We start from the raw sequence: 22,452 nt of genomic DNA, 5'->3' as shown, positions 1-22,452 counted from the left end.
AACCAAGGTGCGCTTTCCCATAGAAAGTAATACAAAATGGATTAATCTGTTCTAGACTTTTAAAAACAACCCCTAAAACAGCAATTTAACATGAATTTTACTATCTAACAAGACCATTGATCCATAAAATGAAAGCAATAAACAATGTATTGCAGTCACACAATCAATCAGTAGCTGAACTGGGTTCTACAGTCACAAAAACAAAACAAAAAAGAGCCGCAAAAACAATAGCGCAAAATAAATAGCAAAAACAGACAGAACTCAGTGTAACACTCAAAATGGAAGTGTGGCACTCAAATTGGAGCACGTTCAGCTTCCGAAAAAAGTTCGCAAACTGGAACACTTTCTTCCGGGTTTGCAGTGTTTGGGTTCCAAGTTGTTTGAGTACCAAGGTACCACTGTACCAGCAGGAGACCCTCCCACCTCCAGAGGTGTGTTGAGATGACCTTTCAGGTATCTTGGTCCCAAGTTGTCTAGGGCTTTATGCAGCAGTCAGAACTTGTTGGTTGGCTGGTTTGGAGCATTTGTATTCCACTCTTCAGCAAAACAGGCTTCCAGAGTGGCTTAGCTACAATCCATTAAAACAAGACAGTCCCTGCCCACAGGCTTACAATCTAAAAAGACACAACACACCAGGGGAAAGGAATAGGGAGAAAAGCAGAGTGGGGATCAAATGCAGGCACAATTTTTTAAACTCTTATACTGGCTAGCTGGCACAGTTCAGTGGGAGAAGGTGCCTGATGGAGCTGGTCTTTTGGCAAAGCTGAAGGCATGAGCCCTGCTTCCCACCTCTCCTGCTGATGCAGGACTTGGCCCAGTTGCTCAGTGCTGCCACCCCACCAAGGTATCTGCATGTTAAGAACGGGTCCACGGCAGCTTGCCAGCAGCCACTGGAGAAATATGAGAAAGGCCGGAAAAAGGAAGCTCTTCATGAGCATAACAGAAGACAGATTGTCTCTGAAGGAAGCCCATGAGCCGAGGGGACAGGCCCCTCTCAGCAGTGTGGTGGAACTGGCTCCACAACCCAACCTGCCAACCTTTACCACTACATGCATTTGGAAAGGTGTGTGAGGCTTTCATGTTTCTGCACGTTTTTGAGGATGTGCCTTAATTTGCTAGTCTCTCCTCTCTGTTATCTACTTTATTATTGTTTGATTATATTTAACTGTTTAATATTGCAGGTTTGTGTTTAGATTTTACTGTTCAATGGAAATAGCATTAGATTTTTTTTAAAAAAATATTGAAAATATTTTGGTTAAACAAGATAAAGTGAAAAAAAGGAAAAAGGAAACAAAAGGTGCATAGAAAATGAAGTGGCTTTAGATTTGTCGGTAAGCTATTTTGTTTTGTGTTTTTTTTAAAATAATATTTATTGAGAATTTTAAGATTACAAAGAAACAAAGAAAAAAAAGGAGGAAAAAACAAGTAACATACGAATCAATAAAAAAAAGTCAAAAAGAGAAAAAAACAAAACACTTAATACATCAAAAGCAAAAAGCAAAAATAGACAAAAAAATTTAAAAACAAATCCAATATTCCCAAATCATTAACTGTCATTACCTTGTTTCATCGACCTCCTCACACCTCCCTTTTTTTTATTCTAGTTGTTAATTATCTCAGCAAATCCTTTCCATCTTTCATAATATTCTGTCATTAAATTACCTTAATCTATTTTAACCTTATCTTACCATAAAAGGCCCTAAAACTTAAAACTTAAATCTTATTTATACCAAATTCTCTTAACCATGACATATTCTTACATAATTCTTTTTAACATTTCTGCTAAAGCCAAATAGTTTCATTCCAACATTTTTCTAATACTCTTTACTTTTACAAGATTTTCCTAAATAAATTGTTTAAAACTTTCTTCCAATCTTCATCCAACGTCTCTTTCTCCTGGTCTCGGGTTTTGTCAGTCCTTTCTATCCCATCCATCTAGTCCATCAACCTGGTAACCTTATATCCGAGGCCCTTGGATCTCTTCCATGTCCCATCCGCAAATCTTCTTCATATTTATACCTGTGCTTTACTTTGTCTTCTGCTCCTTTCACTCGGGAAGACTCCAGCTTGACAATGTTTTTGTCCCTTCTCGACAGATCAGCCCCTTTTCCAAAGTCAACACTGAAGTCCATGTGGTATTTAAAAGCATGTTTCAAAGTCCCTCCAAAGTTAAGGGCCCGCACAACTCCGAACGCCTCCCGGCCCAAAGCCAGACTTGAAAGGTCAAAACATCCCTGCATAGGGGGGTCTATCCAGCCCCCCATCTCCAAGCCAAACAGAACTCTGTCTCTCCAAATCTGGCTTTCTCCAGGTTCATTCGTCAAGTCCAACAACTCATGTTCCTGCTGGGCCACAGTTCCCTCCATCTCTGCCTCACTAGGTCCAGCAACAACCTCCTCCCTCATCTGATCTGTCAAGGCACACTCCTGAGTTAATTCCTGAGTGGGTTCTAAATAAGTACCCACTGCCTGTCCAAACTTTCCGATCCCAACAGTCATCAAATCCATCTTCTCATGTAACTGTTCCAATAAAGCACTTGTCTTACAAAAGGCCAACACCAGAGCCTCCGAGTACATTCTTGTTGAAGGTCAGAGTCTGTTCCCACGATCTTCATCTATTGCAGCTGCAAAGCTCCCCAGTTCGAATTTAAAAACAGTTTCACAAGCTCCCTCTAGGGGGAAAAGCTTCTATTTGTATCCATCTCTCTTTTTTTTTTAAAAAAGCAAATCTAACAACAAAGTTTCCTTTTTCAGATATTTTGTCAATATTTTGTTCCTTTTAGATGCGAAGGGGAACAATGGAATCAATATGTTTCTCTTCTTTTAACTATCTGTCAAAAACGTTTGTCTATAGTCAATGAACTTCCCGAAGACGTCTGTCCTGACACCCCGCTCCCAGGTTCAGGACGGTGGAGATTTGCTTTTCTTTACTTGTCTTGTGCAAGTTTAATCAGTCCAGAAAAAGTTCCCCCCTCTTCTCCTGCTTCCAAGGGGGGTTCAGTAATTTTAAATGACGAAAATTGATCCTTTACAAACGATTTTCTAAGCTCTAGCTTGCCGTGTCTTTGCTTCAATCTATTTACAAAAAGCGGAAGGCAGACTTCCTGTTTAGACCTTTCCGCTTCAGTGCCAAATTAAAGGAAATTTCTTATTCCAATTTTCCATTCTACTCACGGGCATTTATTTAAGCTCCAATTGTCCACAGGAAAAAGTCAGCGCTCTCCGGCAACAGCAATGCGGCTTCACTCCGTGAAAGAAGCAGTTGATTCAAGGCACCACGCCACTCACCCCACGTCGCTCCGGAACCCCGAAATCGGGTTTCCCCGCAAGTAGGGGGGGCGCAAAGGTGCCGGCCGAATCCCACGTCCACAGGCTTCTCCCGCCTGTGGTTTTTGATGGGTCTCCGCCTCGCCGTGGCGGTTCAGACCCTGTTTTCCATGGAGCAGATTCCTCCCGATCGGAGGAAATCCGCCATTGCCAGAGGCGCCAACCCGGAAGTCTGTTGGTAAGCTATTTTGAACCTTTAAAAACAGGTATTTTTTAAAGAAAGAAAGATTTCGTGCTGTTTCCACACATATGGAAGGCCAGCGGCTGTTATTTATAGCTTTGTAAGTACAGAAACCATTTGGCAATAGACAATGCAACCTAGGAAGGTTGTGTGATGTCTTTTCATTTGAGAGCTGGTTCACACATGAGCTGACCAATCACTGACCCATCAAGGAATGACCTACCGTCACAGAATCACAGAACTGTCACATTGGAAGGCACTACGAGGCTCATCTTGTCCAATGCCCTGAACTACAGGAAACCTTTGCCCAACGTGGGCCTCAAACATGTGTGAATGACACAATACAGATGAATCATTAGAGACATATGTTTTCCTATCAACTGAGCAAGTAGATAAAAGTTAGTTTTTTTTAAGGCTCTGGGACCAAATGTCGCCTTCTACCTGGCCCTCAGGACTCTTCCCAGGCCACATTCCTTCCTGAGCTGCACCCCTCCCAAGCCCTGCTTCCTTGAGTGTTTTTGCCTGGCTGCAAATCTGATCATGCTTTAGGCCTCATTCACACTATATTAATTTAAGCCAGTATTATCCCACTTTAAACAGTCATGGCTTCCAAAATCCTGGGGATTGCATTGTCATTAAGGCTGCTGAGAGTTGAGTTAGCCGTGTCTATTAATTTCAGTCAATCTACTTTAAGTAGGACTATCACGAGACATAACCCATAAGTGGAAAATGAAACAAAATACAACCAAGCAAATTAAAAGAAGATTAAATACTGACATCCCAAAACAGGAGAAGTCAAACATCAGGGGCTCAATAGTCATTGAAAGCTTACTAGAACTGGGTTTGGGCATGGGGGGGGCAGGGTTTACCCCCCCATCCAGCAAGGAAATCAGAGGGGCCAAACATACATCTGGAGAAAACATCCACAGAGAAAGCCCAATCCTATGGAGCCACCAACTTACCTTCAATGGCAGGAAATGATCAGACTCTGCCAGCCCCCCCCCCCCATCAAAATGGGCAGAAAGTATCATAAAACTGTCCTTCAGATACCCTGGACCATGTGGGATTTAAGAAATGCAAAACCATCACTTTGAATTGGAATCAGAAATGTGCTTATGCAAAGACTCCGAAAGAAGAGAGTGGAAAATGTTGTAAAAAGCAATGAGGAATGTTCAGTTATTGAAATGTTGCCTCCACCTAGTGTTTAAAAGTGTTGCTGTGCAGTTTGTTCTCTCATCTGGGTTGCTCACTAGCTGAGGTTGCTTTCAGTTGCCAAGCCTAATACTTTCAGGCCAACCCTGTTTGCACGTTGATCATGTGTGTGGCTTTAAGCACCGTACAGAACAGAGCCAGCCATTTGCTAGGCGTAATTCCATGGTTTTTTTTATTCTTTCGTCTAAGCCAGGAATGGCTGCTATTTCTCCTCCTCTCCAGTGTGAATTTTAGTAACATGGATGGAACCACAAATCATGCTGCCCCTCCAGAGCTATGCTTATTCTGCCATTCTGTGGTGGAACAGTATGAAAATGGGCATCAATATGCGTACTTGTGATCAACAGTCGGCCCCAAGACTTCTGCTTTGCCCATAGTAGGCGCCAGCAACAGGTCGTGCCAACTAATCTAGCTTGGTCCCCATCTGTCTTCTCAAAATATCCCATTTTCCCTACATCCTTTAAGCTTAAAAGCTGTAATCAGCTAATCGTCTTCTAGACTCCACTCCTTGAACAAAGTCCACATTGAATTGGCTCATCAACTGCTCTTTAGGAACATGGATTCTAATAAATTTTGAGATCAAACCTGTAAATGAGTTGTTTTAGCTCTCTCTCACACATATCCCTTCTCACATGAATTTAGCTTAGTAAAGTACGAACTTAAATCCAGGAATCCTGCCATACTGCACTTGCCTTTTAGGGTTGAAGGTAGAAGAGAGCAATAGGTTTGGGAAGAGCAGAAATGTCAGGGGAGACTCTCTAATCAGCAACATCCCATGATGTCACCTTGATTGGTAGAAGCCAGTTTCCATGTGTTTCAACTTAAGATTCCAACTTTTAATCCCTGAAGCTTTTTAGTTTAGACAGTTGACATCCTACAAATATTGTAAAGGGCACAGAGTGGGCAACAGCCAGTTTGAAATGGAAAATTGCATTTTACAAAATTTAGAATAAAGTGCAGCTCAAAAAATCTGGTGCTAGAAGAGTCCAATTTTCACCCACAACCGGGCTGCAGGTGGACTCTGCATTGTGTAGGTCCTGCTCACCTCCTGCTTTACCTTCTTGCCCTTAACCTGAGACCACTTTCCAGTTCAGCCACCCCCAACCTGGTACCCTCTAGGTCTTTTGGACTACAATCCTAAGTAAGCTTAGCCATAATACAGCTGTGCTGGCTAGGAGATGTAGCCCAAACATCTGGAAGGCTGTTCTTGTTGCTTAGCTTTCATTTCGGGAGGCTTTACTAGTTCTTGAACAAGCAACCTCACAATGACAGAGCTCAAGTTCCGTCCCCCGTCCCCTGGGCTGCCTCCTAACACAGAGGATAGTTGGAAAATTTCTGATTAGACTTTGTAGATACCAATCCAGGGGCTTAACCCATCCATGGAAGACTTCTATTTTGATGCCCAATCTAAAGTACCCCCCGCCCCCAATATTAGCTAACCAAGACATGAACACATAGGCTCACTCAAGCCTCATCCCCACATGCCTCAGCGGCTCACTGCAATTTATTGCATGAACTTTAGTATAAGTGGAGGACTCTACAAAGTTGGTGCTTTGAGGGGAACAGTTAGGCCACATTCACACAGTACATTTAAATTACTAGGATCCCAACTTTAGAAAGTCATGGCTTCCCCCAAAGAATTCTGGGAGCTGCAGTTTGTTGTATGTGCTAAGAGTGGATAGGAGATCCCTATTCCCCTCCCCACTCATGGAACTACAATTCCCAGAGTGGCTTACCAACCATTCTCTCTTCACAGGTCAGAAAGGAGAAACATTAAGCTTTGGCGCTGTTTGTTGCCGGCTGAGGATTGGGGGGGGGGGGTGTGATAGCATGTCTAGAGTTTTTTGCACTGATAAACTTCACACACACACACACAGCGTCCATCCTGCATGCAAAGTATCCCAAGAGACCCCTTGGCCCCCTTGCTGGCTTTGGCTCTCCAACGTTTCAGAGGAAGAAAAATTTGATGTGCAAAACCAGACATCCAAAATGGCTCAACATAATTTATTTTTTATGTTAAAATGTACAGAGTTCTTTTGAAAGTACTTGCTAGAAAGGGGGGAGGGAAAAAGTGATATTACATACAAGGAGAGGAAGGGAGGCCGGCTGGCCCAGGAGCGCATGACATGGAGAATTACAAAGGGTTTATCATCCAGGCACCCCTTCCCCTTTTTAAGCTTACAAGTCACCAAGAACGAAGTACAAAGAAGTTACAAAACAGGAAAAGCAAATATAAACAGACAGGAATAGACGCGGCTTCATTTTGTACATGCGGCTTTAGAGGCATCTGGAACTCTAGTTACACACTCTAGAGATCTCTTTAAAGAGAATTTTCATCTTTCTTAAAATAGTCTTTAATATTCTACAACAAAGATAAAAAATTTTAAAGATGGAATGAAATGAAAAAGCTCTTTTTTTTAAAAGGCATCAAAGTCACTAACAGTGAGTTTTTTTTAAATTTCTTTTAGAAGATTACCAAGTTTATTTTGCTAAAAATACATTATTATTATTATTATTATTATCATTATCATTATTATTTCTTAAACAGAAGTGGGGGGGATGACAGGTACCAATATTACTGTGTCAGATTTTTTTTTATAATATAGAAAAGAACATTGGGTTCTCTACAATAGTTCTACAGTCACAAAGGTTTGTGGAAAAGAGGGAGCTGCCCAATTGATTTTTAAAAACCATACAAAAAACCCAAAACCGAAAAAGGTTAACAGCAGACAAAAAATAATAATAATAATAAAATTACATGGCCCTTGTGCCAACAGCTTTGCTTTTGACACCCCAACAACGCCCCGCCCCCTGCAACCAGGAAGCAATGCCAGCTCAGATGACCAGGGAAGGGAGGAGAGGGCAGCCCGAGATGTCTTTCGACACAGATGAGGTGAGCCTGGATTCATAGATATATACAGGGACAAGGATCCTACACAGCCTTGTACACATGCTGAAGAACTAAGAAAAAATGAGGGCTGGAAGCCCCTGGGATTCTGCTTTTATACTCAACAGTATAGAGGAAGTCCATTTTAGTGCAGTTGAACCCCCCCTCCCCCCTCCACAACTGCCTTTCAGGTTTCTTTGAAAAAAAAATCTTTACACATCTAAGTCAATCTAAGTGCGTCTGTAGCTCTACAGGAATATACAGAGAACTTTACATTAGAAGGATAAGCTACATGTCCCCCTCCTTATCGTTAGTTGATGATGTGCCCACAGGCCTGGCATCTCTTCACAGGATGACGGGATGGATTGCACTGCACGGACTCGCCCTGCCCTCCTGTCTCCCCCGCATTCCCTCCTCTGGCCCCCCAGGCGCACACAGCTGAAGGAACACCCAAGAGTGACCCTCTGCAAGCTGCTAGAGCCCTACGATGCGCCTTGGGGCAGGGGGAGCAAAGAGGCAGCAGTGCCAGCAACAGGCCCACCAGGGAAGAAGGTGACAGGCTCTTGACAGCCATTGAAATGTGCGCCCCAACTTTCAAGGGGGTGCAAGAACCTTCAGAATCTCAGTCTGTAAGCAGAGTTGTGTCCAAGATTCACATGCCAGATTTCCAGCTGCAGGACTTACTGAGCATCCCATCTCCCTCACTCCACGCCCAAGCGCCCCGCTTTCCGGCTGCACTTAGCTTGTTCTCAAGATACTGCTGCTAGGCAAGGAAGTATTGGATGAAGGCAACGGGCACACTTTTGAAGTTACATTTAAACTGTATTTTAGTTCAGAGAGAGAAAGGTGGGGACAGAGGAGAATAAACCATTCAGAGTTCCTATTTCTGGAGGGATGGCAGAAGTAGACCAGAAAGTTTGCCTTGGGCTCTATTATCCCATCCTTAAGTCACCACCTCAAAGCCTGCTGTTGGGCCTGAAGTAGGAAAGAGAAGCTAGGGGAGGGTGGGAAGGATCTGACCTTTAGAGATGGCGCCATCTTAGGAGCTGTGCACAAGGGACAAATGGAGGAGAAAGAATATGGCGGCTGAAAATGAGATAATCTGACAGTTTTAAACACTCTGCCCAGATGGTCAGCAAAGTAAGACTCTTTGTTAAATTACAGAAAGGTTTTGTGCACATTTTCAATTCCCTCCCTGAAAAAAATAAAAGTAAACCCAAACCCCATTTTAAAAATGGATTTGAACTGTGAAGTGTTTCAGGATCATGAAGGGAAAACAAAGACCCAAACCAAAAGAACCCCACAAAACGTGAAAAGAATAAAGACCAGGCCCCCTAAAAATAAAATAAAATAAACCCAAAGGGAACAAAACCCCATCTAAGATCTACAGCAATATTTAACTGGAAAAAGGTCCATTGTCTCTGGTTTGTCAGTATAAAAGGTTCCTTTATTTATAGAGAGATTTCAGTTAGTTCTTTAAAGACAGCAAGTTTATCTTGCTCATCTTCTCATGTAGGGTCCGTTGAGAGACTGCTTGGGGACCCCAGCAGCATTCATGTAGCTGTGATGAGAGGGGCCAGTGTACATCATGTTCCCGTGAGGGTTTGGCTGCATAGGCTGCTGGGGATAGGCCTGGCTCCCCATCATTCCCATTTGCATCTGCATAGGATACTGGGCTGTCTGGTTCATGTAGGCAGGGTTGCTATGGTAGCTGCTGTTCATCATGGGCTGGGTCATCCGGTAGCTGTTCATAGCATTCAGGGTATTCATATTCATGGAGTTGACGTTGTAAGGGGCAGTTGGCATCAGGTTCACCCCCATGTTCATGCCGCGCTGGACAGCCAGCGCTCGGGGGCCGGCCTGCATGGCAACCGCAGGGGGGCTGCGCCCATAAAGCTGCTGCTGGTGAGCAGCTGCTGAGGGCAGGGGTGCCGACTTGGAGCGGATGGAGATGTGCCCCTTGACGGGCATCTGCCCCTGCAGCCTTTGGGTGTGGGGGATGCCGATGTTGGTGGTGGACATGTTGCACTGGAGGAGGGGCGAGGCGAGGTTCATGGTGGTGGACGCCAAGTTGGGAGGGGGTGTCATGGTGGCTTGTGCTTGGGGCGTCCCGGCCAACGGATGAGACGGAGCCAGCTGCGCCAGGCCGGTGTTGGACAAAGACACGCTGGTTGCATAGGAAGTCACAGCGGGGGAATGGCTGTAAGGCATGGCATGAGGGTCCATTATGGTGTTGGTCAGCTGCTGCAGCTTGGCTAGGCTAAAGGTGGCCGATGGCTGGGAGTAGCCACCGGCACCAAAATCCCCAGGAATCCTCTCGTAGATGCTTATGTTGCCCGTGCTGCCAGATTCTGGGATTTCCATTATCATGGGTGCTGGAGTGAAGCTATTGTTCATGCTACACTGGGACAGGGAAGGCTGCTGTTGCTGCACTGGAGGAGGGGGCTGGGGCTGCTGGGGCTGCTGGGGCTGCTGGGGCTGGGGGGGCTGTGCCGCCGGCTGCTGGTTACTCGGAGGCCTTTCAACCACGCAGCTCTGGGGGGACTTGATATTGCAGTTTGTGGGGGGCTGGACGCTGCCCTGGGGCATCATGCTGCAGCTGTTGCCCATGCTGGCTATTTGCTGGGTGACGACGCAACTGTTCTGGGTGAGGCTGCTGGAGGACGACAGGCCACCATAGGAACAGCTGCTCTGAGACGAGTTGTTACCGCAGATGCTGCCACCCATGGTCGAGTCGTAGCTGCTGGGGTTCTCGTAGTTCTCTGTTGTGCTCTCGATGCTGCCGAGGTCGCTGAAGCCACTGTCCACCACCTGCTGAGAATGGTCCGATACAGAAGGCACATCCATCATGGGGCTGGTCTCCATGTTCTGCATAGAAGGTGCGGAGAGAGAGCCTTGCTCAGGGCTTATCTGGGTGTAGCCGCTCTCCAGGGCACTGGGCACGCTGGGGCTGCTGACGGAGCGCACCGACTGGCTAGGGTGAGACTGGACAGAGGAGATGGGGCTGTTATGTTCCGAGGCCTGGCAGTCCTCAACCATAGACATCTGAGGATCCTCTTCAGCTTGGGTGTAGCTCTGCAGGTTCTGACAAGCCGCTAGGGTCTCCTCGCAATCCTGGTAGGCTACGTCATGCTCATTGTTCTCCTCCTCCTGCGTCAAGGATTGCACTGCTTGGACGGTTTCAAGATCCAGTTCACTGTGAGGGATTGGCTCCTCTTCCTTCAGCTCAATTAATCCTTCCTTAGCATGCTGCTCTTCCTCTTGGTCATCTTCGGAACCAGGAACGGGATCTGATCCCACCGATGTCTCATGGGAGGCTTGCTCCTCCTCAGAATCTGCTTCTCCCTCACTCTTGTTCTTGACATCCTCTTCTCTGCTGTCCTGTGTGCTTGTTTCTAAAAAAGGCTCCTGAGCGTCAGGCTCTTCCTTCAGCCCCTCTGTTGCTGCCTGCTCTTCCAGTTCATTCTTCTTGGCAGGCTCCACCTGCCCATCGTCTTCTTCGTCATCCGCATCGTGGTCTTCATTCTGGTTTGCCACAGCTGCCACTTCCTCCTCCTCCTCCTCCTCCTCTTCTCGCTCAGGTTCTTCCATCTCCGGCTGCTCTTCTTCCGACTGCCTCTGCTCTCCGAGGCTCTGGGGCTTCTCCACCTCTTCCTCCATGTCAGGTTCCTTGACTTCTGCTGCTGGGCTGCTGCTGCTGCTGCCTAAAGGAGAAGCCCCTCTTGCTTCACTGGCAGCTGCACCTTCCTCTTCCTCTCCCAGGTCCCCAACTTCTGGAGGCCCTTCTTCTTCTTCTTCTTCTTTCCTTTCCTCTACAACATGCAGAAGCTCTTCCTTCTGCTCAACAGGCTCTTCCTTCTCCTGCACTTTTGGTTTGCGACCTGGTTTCAAAGCGGCTTCCGTGGGGTCAGTTGCCTCTTCGGTGGCAGCTGCCAAGACCTTCCCTCTCTTCAGCTTGAAGCCTGGCTTGCGGCCAGGCCTCTTCTTCCAGTGGATAGGCTTGCGGCTTTTGCCTTTGGGCCAGCCCTTCTTCTTCTTCATGGGGGTGGAAGTGTCTGGCTGGAGTGGGGAATCTTTCACTTCACATTTTCTCAGCACCGAGACTGGTTTCAAGGTAGGAGAGCCTAAAGAGGAGGGAAAAGGAGGAGGGAAAGGTTAAGCAGCTGGACCTCTCGTCCCAATTCCTCACTAGGCTTGCAGCTGAAATATCTGCAGTTGATTAACCACCTGCCTGTTAATATTACATACTGCCAAAAGCTCCATAGAGCAGCTTCTCTAAGATGTTACAGCAAGCTCAAGTTAATGTGCAATTTAGCAAGTTACCACTCCTTATCCGAAATAAATACTGTATTTCAAGCTGCCTTTTTCACTCAATTGTTGCCCCCACAGTTGACTGACTGAAGATTTAGTCTGCTATAGTCTACTAATTAAACCTTGTAGCCCTACCTAAAGAACAAACTGCACATCTATTAGAGGATAGTGCTGGTGTGTTAGAGGAAGGAGATTCAGCTGGGTCTCCTGACCTGAAACTGCTTTCTCTCTCTCCCACCTTCCCAGGTATTGCATTTACACCTCAAGCCTCGAAAGGGCACAAGCCCAAAGAGCTCTCAACCAAGGTAAGCAGACAGAGCAAGAGATGCTGGCCAGTGATATGTCAATCAAGTGGGAGATGAAGCAAGTCAACGGACTGGTGGAGAAGGAGCACATGGTCACTGGTTGGCTGCAACTATTATCTCCTAAAATAATATTACATGCTGGAATCTAAGAACTATTTCCGCTGCTCAGCTTTCCATGGGAAGAGCCTGCTACTTAAAGGACAAGCAGAAAATCACTCCTTGAGTTTGTAGATATAAAATCAATGCCTTTTAACGATGTCAAGAAATGAACAAATGAAACTGCCTTGACAGAAGGAATTTTCTCAATTCAGGCCACTACTGTCACTGACTCTTCAGAGCTGTGGGTCACTATGTATTTTCTTTGCAGCACTTGTAGTAGCCTATTGGCAGCATTTCAGTATTTCTGCTTTAATGTTTTGCTTAATGTTCTACTGGATTGTTATGGTGTTTAAATATCATGTACAGACATTTGGGTTGTGATTTTATTATTACAATTTGTGTGATCCACTTGGAGACTTTGTTGTATTAAGCCATGTATATATAATTTAATGAAATGAACATATTCACAGCCACCAACTGCAGCTTGTGCCATGGCATTTGCAAAGATTGAGCAACCTTTCCCAGCTTTGAGATGTACGACTTCCCAGCTCTGTGTCACAGGGCTGTAATAACAACTGTGATAGAAGCAGCCGAGGCCTGTGGCACTTGGACAGCAGTAGGGGTGTCTGTGAGCCAGGTTGAGGCTGCTCCTGGGGGCCTCTTGCACAGCTGTGCTGTGGCTGGGACTAGAAGTGAGCTGCAAAACTACACAAAGGCACAGGGCACCGCAGGGACACACAGTGTGTGCACTGCAGAAAGGCCTAGTCATACTTTAGAGCTCAGACTCAAATTGTCTAACCCTCACTGATACAGCCCATTTCCAATGTTCACAGTGCATTAACTAGTACTATTTATAGCAGCCCAGGGAGGCAAGTATGGCTATCCAATTTGGGAGGTGGAGAAGAACTGGAAGAATAATTCATACCTTTGCACAAGAGGATCATTTCCTTGTGGGTTGTGGAAGCCTCTGCAAGGTAGGATCTTCCACACACCTCAATCCTCCTAATTCAATCCACAGCATCTATCTTGCCAACAGCTGCTCCCATGTGGCATACTAGCCTCTCTCAACCTTGGGTGCCCAGATATTGTTGGGACTACAACTCCCATCATCCATAGCAAGCAGAAGCAACAGCCAGGAATGAGGGAAGCGGTAGCCCAACAACACCTAGGAACCCAAGGCTGAAAAAGGCTGCTCTACTGGAAGGAGGAGGAATCAGTGGAAGTAGATTAAAATGTTTTGTACTGCAGTTTTGAAAAAAGGTAATCGAGCATTATAGCCAAGTATCTCACAGTAACTGACTCATTCACATGCAGAGAGCATAAGCATCTGCCTAACAGGTTACTACAAAACTACACTTAACAGGGCCATCTGGGCTGAGTGACTGTCGTTTAACCTCTTAAAGGTTAAATGCAGCTTAATAGTCTAAATTCAAGACTAGATGCAAAAGCACTTTGGAGAGGGTTAAGAAGCTACAGCCTAGCATGAACTTTCCCACAATGTCATCGACGACAAAGGGAGAGTGGCAGGGGGGTGAAGAATGAACCAATTCCAGTTTTTATGGAACTGAACAAATGCAATTTGAAGGTAACAGCCTATTAGATGAAGAAATGTGGACTGCTACTGTCTTATAATGGCTTGGTAACAGATGAGTGGAGGGTTGCAGAGCTAAAACAGATAAATGATCAGACACACAGGTAGACACAGAACATCCTCAATGATATTGCTTTCTATTATGTAACTTAGTTTTATGATCTTATATTCTGTTCTCTGAGGAATGCTTTTACAGCTGATTCCAGAAAAGGTATTCCGCTAATCTAGAAAGAAGGTACTTAATGAGATTCCTGTAAATCTACTCTTGTGGAATCTAAAGCCAATGCAGAGGACATTGCACTTTATGTACTGTGCAGTCCATTCTGTGTACCCCTTAGGAGTAAGCTTTTGACTGAAATACAGGAAAGGATTGCTATAAAGAACGATTCTGATAAAATGCCTTGGATATAAACAAAACTAGGCCAGTCAGAGATGGCATCCGGTTGCTGAGAGCCTCTGGTTCATGCAGCATATACTTGCTGACTACAGGACTCAAAATGCCTGTGCTTCTACTTTGCAGTGACAGACTGATCTAACTAAATGAACCACACTGAAACTAATGGGCTATTTGATGGAAGTGGGTGCTTTACCTTCCACTTTCTTACCACCAGGTGAAAGGAGGGACAACAGATGCCTGCACTGGTAAGATTGCTTCTTGTTGTTGTTGAATTCCCCCACCCCACCCCTACCAGTAAGCCATGGAGTTCATCCCAGTTCCTTAAGCAGGTTGTATGTCACCAGCTGGCCCCCTGGAGCTTGGCCTTGGCCCTCATCTCTTTCAATAGAAGTTTCATTGCCATCCATGGCAGGAACAGGGAACCTGTGGCCATCTGGATGTTTTAGCCTGCCATAACGGGAGGTGGAAACCCAAGAACCCGAGCCGGGGGGGGGGGGTGTCACAGGTTGCCCTTGGTCCAAGGGCTCTGGCAGCCCTTGTCCTTTGTCTTTTCCCACATCCATGCTGTCCCCACCTTTTCTTCCCTAGTTGTCGCAGCTCACGTATTCCTGGGACTGGGCAATCTTGCATGTTTCATATGGGCACCGAGTGCAGGGAGGGAGCAGTTAGCGACCTTTCTTATGGCAAGTTACACTGCATTGAAGCACCCACTGACAACTGTTCTTGAGAAACCTACCAGTGGCATCGTCGGACTCCTCTCCACCCTGAGATCCTCTCTTGGAGGAGGGCCTGTGCCTGAGGGAGCCTTGGGGAGAGAGGCGACGAAGATATCCACTTGGGAATAGTTCACTTTCTTCCTCGTCCTCCTCATCCTCCATCTCAAAGGTGGGCTCCAGTTGAGGCATGGGCCTTTCAGAATCAGAGTCCTCAAAAGGCTCATCCAGGACCTCAGTCGTTTCAGAGATGGTTTCTGTCACAACACTGCTGTTGTGATATTTGCGCTTGCGGACCCGCCTCTTCCGGGGAATGGGCTTCTGCACAAACAACCACAACCAAGTGACAGATGGTTACATACAGCACAACTCAGTGAGGCAAGAGAGAGAAGCCCTATAGCATGCGGAGAGGAGACATCCAGGGAGGGCCACTGTCATTTCCTATGGCCACCAGCTGGGCTCACATTGGCCAGGACAGGAGGAGGGGAGGCGACTGGAGAACATGTCAGTACTCCAGTTTCAGGACTGGCATATTCCACCCCCTCCGGTGTCAAGGGCATGCCAGACCCCCCTCTGCACCTACCATCAAAATACGGATAGTAGAGAACTAACTGTAGCTGCAACGAAGAGGCCTCTGGAGACATTCTCTGCCCATAGAGAGAGGTCCTCAATATCCTAGGGTCCCCTAGGGCCCCCTTTCAAAGTCTAAACCTACTGCCTTTCCCTGGCACAAAGATAAACCTTTAAAAATGGATGAGGAATCTGGGGCCCACCTGATGTTGTGGGCCTACAACTCCCATCATCCCTGATAACTGACTGTACTGGCTGGGGCTGACAGGAATTGGAGTCCACCAACATCTGGAGGGCCACAGGCTTCCCACCCTTTCTTTAGAATATGCATCTCACAAATATGTAAGTAGCAATATGTGCATGCTGCAACAGCTGAGCAGAATAAACAAATGGAGTGCAGCAGTGGGCTGAGATTTTGCTTCCTGAGAGCCTCTGCATTTGTTTAGAAAAAAGAAAAAGCAGCAAAGTTTCTGGCACTGTCTGACTTAACATGTGTTTGGAAGTATAGGCAATGGCTGCTAAAATCTCAGAAGCCAGAAGACCTGCTGGATAAGAGTCCCAATGGTTGTGAGTGGGATGTCAGTGCCCTGCATGTCTCTCCCTTAACTAGCAAAATGGGGGGGGGGTGAAAGTTCCCTCCCAGAACTGCTACTTGTAAAACAGTAAATTTGCAAAAAGCTAAATTACAAAATTAAGTTTTTCTGGGCTTATTATTATTAAAAGCATACACAGTCCTGAATATGATCACCTTCTTACACATGCACATAAAGCCTACAGACGCAACAGCTTTTCAGGAACCTCTCCAGGGAATGAGAGAGGTTCAACAGGCAAGCAGAAGCCAACACAAGGAGAAAGCTCAGGGTTGTGTGCAGCTGCGGAGCAGACAGAAAGGGAGAAAGACATACCTTTCGCTTCAAGGTGGGTTTGGTGAGAACTGGTGGGGAAGTGGAGCAGGGGCTGGCAGGCTCCTCCCCCTCCTCTTCGCTGCTCTCACTGAAGTGCCTTGGCAGTGTCCTCTCACCCTCGCGGTGTGGCCGGGGTATTCGGTCGCACTCCTTGGAGAGTCTGCCTTTCAGGGGTTCGTGGGTCTTCAGCTGCCCTCTCCACACTTCACTGTATCTCTGAGCCACTGAGGGCTTCTCCCCTTTGCCATACTGCCCATGGGAGATGGGGGACTTTTCCTCATCTTTGCCAAAGTGCCCCCGGGGAGCCGGGGACTTTTCCTCACATTTGCCACACTGTCCCTGGGAGGAAGTGGTTCTCTCTTCAGTCTCCCCAAATCTCTCTCGGGAAGCGGCCGCAGCTGCAGCCGCCGCAGCAGCCGCAACCGCCTTTTCCTGACACTCTCCACAGCGACCTCCCCTGGCCATGGCTGACTTCTCCTCTAAAAGCAGTTTCAAATCCTTCTCTGCAAAGGACTCCCGCGGCTGTTTGTTCTTCCGACGGCCTCTCCGTGGCATCTGGTTGTTTGCAGGAAGACCAGCAAGGGGAAGACTTTGTTTGTTTGGCCGCACAGAATTGGCTGGAGAAACAATGTCTGGCTTTTTTTCACTCTCCAGAGGAAAGTAAGACTCTCTCTCTTTTTTCTCCCAGGATACAGATTTGATCACCTGGTATAAAGAAAAAAAGCAAGCTATTTTATTTAAGACTTTCTTGCAACTGTTACTTCCTACAGACATAAGGTTGCTGGGAAAGTTGGTTCTGCATTTAAAGTACCAGCTTGCAGCCAAAGATTGGAACAATCTTGATCTTTCCTTGATTCCACAACTCCTGGTCATGTCCACCTTTCCTTTCTTCCGATTTCCCTCCAGTTTTCCTCTCCCAAATACCTCCCCATTAGCTAGCCAACTTCCACCCTCAAGCCCACTCCCTCTTCCTGGGCCCCACCACTACTTCCCGGGGTTTTCTGCTCTCCTTCCTTGGCCTCAATTTTTCTACACTTCCTGTGCAGGCCTACCAATGATCATGGAAAACCTCATCTGAACAATCCCATCCATCTTTCCATCCAGGCTGCATAAATTTCCCGTCACTATATAGGCCATGAAGGGAATATTTTTATTCCGAAACTGGGTTCATGAGTGCAATAGACCCCAGGGGTTTAAGTTCAGATGAGCCAAATTTTCAGACCTAAGCCCATTATTCAATAATAGTACAAGCACTGTTCCATGATTCAGTCTTAATCATTTCCAGTTAAAGGATCTCAGGTTGCAGAGTAGGAAGGCTTCTGTCTGAGTGCAGAAAGGAGCAAAGCCTGCGAGATCTTTTGTAGTTGTTGCAGCTTGATGACAGGAACAAAACACTTGTAGTAGTGAGACCATTACATGCCCTCTTCATCTCAGTCTCTAGTATTTCATTTCTAGTATCTGGGCAAAGATGATCTAAATCCATTTGAGTCTGATTTCATGCCCATTTTTAGCATCAAAACAGCCTCAGTTGCCCTGACTGATTGCCTTTATCAGAAGAGAGAGACCAAGAGGTGGGAACAACCCTCGATCTTTCAATGGCTTTTGCCATCACTGACCATAGTCTCATTTTGAAACAAATCGGGGTTGGGAGCTAGAGGCACCTTATTGCAGCAAATCTGCTTCTGCCTGCAGGGTCATTACCAGAAGGTAACACTAGAGGAATGTTGCTCAGCCCCATGAGTTCTGAGCTGTGGGGTCCCACAGGGTCCATTGTGTCTCATATGCTAATTCAACATTTATATGTTAATATCACACTGCTCTCTTCCTCTCCCTCCTTCCATCTAAATCAGCAAAAGCTGTGGGGTTGGACTGGTGCCTGGCTGAAGTGATAAGCTAGATATACTGAGACTAAACAGTGGGTGATTCTCGGGTCCAGAAATAAGGTAGACAGCTTGCACTGTCCCTTGAAGGAACAGGTTTGCAGTCCGAGAGCATTCCTGGATTCCAGCCAGGTGGCTTCTACAGCTAGGAGTGATTGCACCCAAATTAGGCTGGTTTGCCAGCTATTAGCCTGACCTCAGTTGCCCATGCTCTAGTGACTGAATACAATCCAGAAGCTGCAGCTACAGCAAAAAAAGGTTGCTAGGTTGGTGAGTGGGGCAATTTGATAGGACCATGTGTCACTGGTCCTGAAAGTGCTTCACTGGCTGCCAGTCTGAATTTGTACCAGTAAACAAACCCTAAAGGGCTTGGGACCCAAGACAGCCTCCCTCAAAACCAACCACCTCGGGCCAGAAAACCATCAAAGCAGGCCCTTTTGGCAGTGCCACCCCTTCTGGGGACTTCCTGATTGATGTTGACCCAGGGCAGGGCCTTCTCAGTACTGAAGTGATGGCCAAACTTGGCCCTCCAGCTGTTTTGGGACTACAACTCCCATCATCCCAGGGTAACAGGACCTAGTGGTCAAAGATGATGGGAATTGTAGTTCCAAAACAGCTGGATGGCCAAATTTGGCCATCACTGCAGTATTGGTTCCTCACTTATGGAACACCTTCCAAAGCATTCAGGAGGTTTTTAAAAACATTTCCATTTGTCCAGGTATTTAATGGCTACAACATACTAATTAAATTTTCTAGCCTAATGTGTTTATATCCCACCCTTTGTCCAAGGAGCTCAAGGTGGTGTCCATGGTTCTCCCCCTAATATAATCTCCACAACAACCCTGTGAGGTAGATTAGGCTGAGAGGCAAGGACTGGTCCAAGGTCATCCAGTGAGCTACACGGTCGGGGGTGGGGGTGGGGTCTTGAACCTTGGTCTCCTGGGTCCTAGTCCAACACTCTAATCATTGCACCACTCTCTTCCTATTTCTAGCAACCTGGAAATTATTAGGTGTGAGGATACATGGCTGTTTTTAAACGTTCTCAGATGTTTTTAACATCTAAATATTTTGTTAGTTTTTGTGTTTTCTTGTTTGCCTCCCTGGACTCCTTTGGGAGGACGTACTAGATATAAATTTAAACAATAAATAATGGTTTGGGCTCAGGATAACAAAATTTCGTGTTTATTTGTTCCTACCCCACCTTTTCAAATAAAATTCCTCCCAATGTGGCATATGTAGAGGTAGGGCAAATTAATACAGGCTTGATGGAAAGATGAAGGGGATCCAATTTTCCCATTACGTTCCTTAGCAACTCCAGCTGGCTTTTAGCCATCCGCACTTTTAAGCTACCTTTCCATCCCTCTGCCATACGGGGCACACATGTGACTGCTTTGCTAATTACTCCACAATTGCATGCATATATGAATATCTATTCCACACTGACCTCTACCTCTCTTTCCCTTTGCTGCTGCTCTTCATTTTCCCCATCTTCAGCTTCTTCTTCTTCATCCTCTGAAACCACTGAGTTTGAGACAATGACAGGAGTCCAGCGTAGGCATTCTGGATCTACAACTACAGGCCGGAGATTCAGTTTCAGCTTTGCCATGTGGTCTTGGATAAGCTTCTCCCGCCGGACAATCACAAATCTGAGAATGAGGAAAAAAATGATTCAGCCAAATGTTGACGTTTAAGTGCAGGTAACAAACGTACGGATGCAGGGAGGAAGAGTGACCAGCAGGAGGATGCCCAAAAGACTGTCACATTACTAAGCAGCTGCCATAGTCTGTTGCATCAAGAAGCAAACAGATCAAAACAGCATTTGAGGTGCACAAATAGGTTAAAGTCAGCTCCAAAATTCCTACAGTGACTCATGTTACAGGTAGGTAGCCATGTTTGTCTGCTGTAGTCGAAACAAAATAAAAGAATTTCTTCCCGCAGCACCTTAGAGACCAACTAAGTTTGTTATTGGTATGAGCTTTCGTGTGCATGCACACACATGCACACGAAAGCTCATACCAATAACAAACTTAGTTGGTCTCTAAGGTGCTACTGGAAGAAATTCTTTTATTTTGTTTCGACTACAGTGACTCATGTGAAGTTTTGAAAAAAAGTTGTGTAGGACATTTCTTTCTCACTTCCGTTTGAAACTTGCAGCCCAGAATCAAACTGAGATGACACTAGAACTGATGCAGAGTGCAAGGTAATGAAGAATCATTAAAGGCAGCTAAGCATCTGTTGCAGGAAAAGAAAATATATCTACCAGTTTTTCTGGCTTCTTGTGCCTCAGGCTGAAGGCATTGGAAGGCTCTTAGTGCCTTGGCTGAAACTGCAACAATCTCAAAACCCAAAATCCTGCAATGCAATGATTGTGTTTTAGCAATAAAAATAAGCTCCAAAGCCAAAAAGCTTGAGCTGAGCTTCCAAATCTCAGGTTTGATTTAATAAAATGCACATTTCTATCCCTATTGTTTGAAAATGTGCTGATGTCTCAGAAATCAAAGTAAATCAGCATATTAATCACATGGTAGTGTTTATATCCCCTTGCAATGCTAAAATTATAGTAAATAAATGAAACATGCAAATTTGATTGATCTGCAGGATTTAGAATTACAGAATTCAGCTGCTTTTGGTGAAGAATTCTGATTGCCTGAGTACAGAATTACTTTTTAGTTAGCCTTAATTATGAGAATGGGACGCGGGTGGCGCTGTGGGTAAAACCTCAGCGCCTAGGACTTGCCGATCGCATGGTCGGCGGTTCGAATCCCCGCGGCGGGGTGCGCTCCCGTCGTTCGGTCCCAGCGCCTGCCAACCTAGCAGTTCGAAAGCACCCCCGGGTGCAAGTGGATAAATAGGGACCGCTTACCAGCGGGAAGGTAAATGGCGTTCCGTGTGCTGCGCTGGCTCGCCAGATGCAGCTTGTCACGCTGGCCACGTGACCCGGAAGTGTCTGCGGACAGCACTGGCTCCCGGCCTATAGAGTGAGATGAGCGCACAACCCTAGAGTCTGGCAAGACTGGCCCGTACGGGCAGGGGTACCTTTACCTTTACTTTAATTATGAGAATAAGCAATTGCGTTTTCAGCAGAAGTGACAGATTTAGTTTGCTTCAGTGGGGCTTGTACTCTTCTGTTCAATGTACTCAACACAAGGTCTGTACATGTTACGACAATGTTTCCTGTTGCCATTAGCTATGCTGGAGGGTGGAGGGAGCAGTTGGACAAGGCACTGAATGCCTGCACTGTGACTACTAGAAATTTTGGGACAGACAGATGAAGAAAATACTAGAGAATGTTTCAGCTATATGGGATCATTGGTCTTACCTGAAAGAAATTTCTCTATGCATGTAAATATAGTCTCAGTTGAGATGTGAGCTGCCCCATGTGTTTTATGGCATAAACACAAATTGTTTCAAAAGCAGTTAAATTGTCTCTTTCCCTCTGTAGCACTAGTTTTTGTTTATGACAAAGCTTAAGAGCAGAAATGTTACACAAAAGAAACAAAAACACAGACAAGCATTCAACTGCACAAACGCTATTGTTCCCATGACAAACTCACACCCCAGTAGGCACTGTAAAATACAGAGTGCAGCCCAGAGACCATCATTACATGCACAGATTTTTTTTCAGTTAAGACCAGCAGTCCCTTCTCTTGTGCATGTAAGATGGTCTCAGATGGAGTGTCCAAAAGTGTACCCATGTAGGGAAGGCTTTAGCTGCCTATTGGTCTAGGAGTCCGTGCTGCAGCACTTTTCTCCCCAAAGCTGCCTCAGCCAAGGCATATAAATCCATTTTGTAAATGTGTAGCAACCTCCTGAAGAGGTCTGCTCATTTGGCCCCTGCCCCAGTAGCTGAGTGTGCAGTAATTTTAGATGGTGGCATCAAGTGCAACACATTATATGGCATATTTATTCAGACCCTAACTCACTAAGACCAAGTGGAATCTGAAACTCTCTTTCCTCATTCATTTGGATGAGAAGATGCAAATAATGACTGTCTAAATGGCTTTGTACATGCAATGTGAATCTTCAAAGATCTTCTCACATCCAGAGAATGCCATGCCTTCTCTGTAGGATGTTC

At 45.9% G+C, this 22,452-nt stretch overlaps 1 protein-coding gene across 1 annotated transcript in view; it reads right to left on the bottom strand.

Moving 5' to 3' along the window:
- Nucleotides 1-6,707: 6,707 nt before the first annotated feature.
- KAT6A (lysine acetyltransferase 6A) overlaps nucleotides 6,708-22,452 on the bottom strand; it is an 81,521-nt gene continuing 65,776 nt past the window's right edge. Inside the window, exons 14-17 of the mRNA XM_081016433.1 lie at nucleotides 19,822-20,023; nucleotides 16,498-17,202; nucleotides 15,046-15,343; nucleotides 6,708-11,730 (exon numbers count right to left, since the gene is read on the bottom strand). Of these exons, the coding sequence (XP_080872559.1) occupies nucleotides 9,107-11,730; nucleotides 15,046-15,343; nucleotides 16,498-17,202; nucleotides 19,822-20,023 (3,829 nt within the window). The 3' untranslated portion in view covers nucleotides 6,708-9,106. The remainder of the gene's footprint in view (nucleotides 11,731-15,045; nucleotides 15,344-16,497; nucleotides 17,203-19,821; nucleotides 20,024-22,452) is intronic.

Source organism: Podarcis pityusensis (assembly GCF_964106645.2).
Source record: "Podarcis pityusensis genome assembly, chromosome: 8".
Lineage (NCBI taxonomy): Eukaryota > Metazoa > Chordata > Lepidosauria > Squamata > Lacertidae > Podarcis > Podarcis pityusensis.
This window is presented reverse-complemented; position numbering and strand designations above follow the sequence as displayed.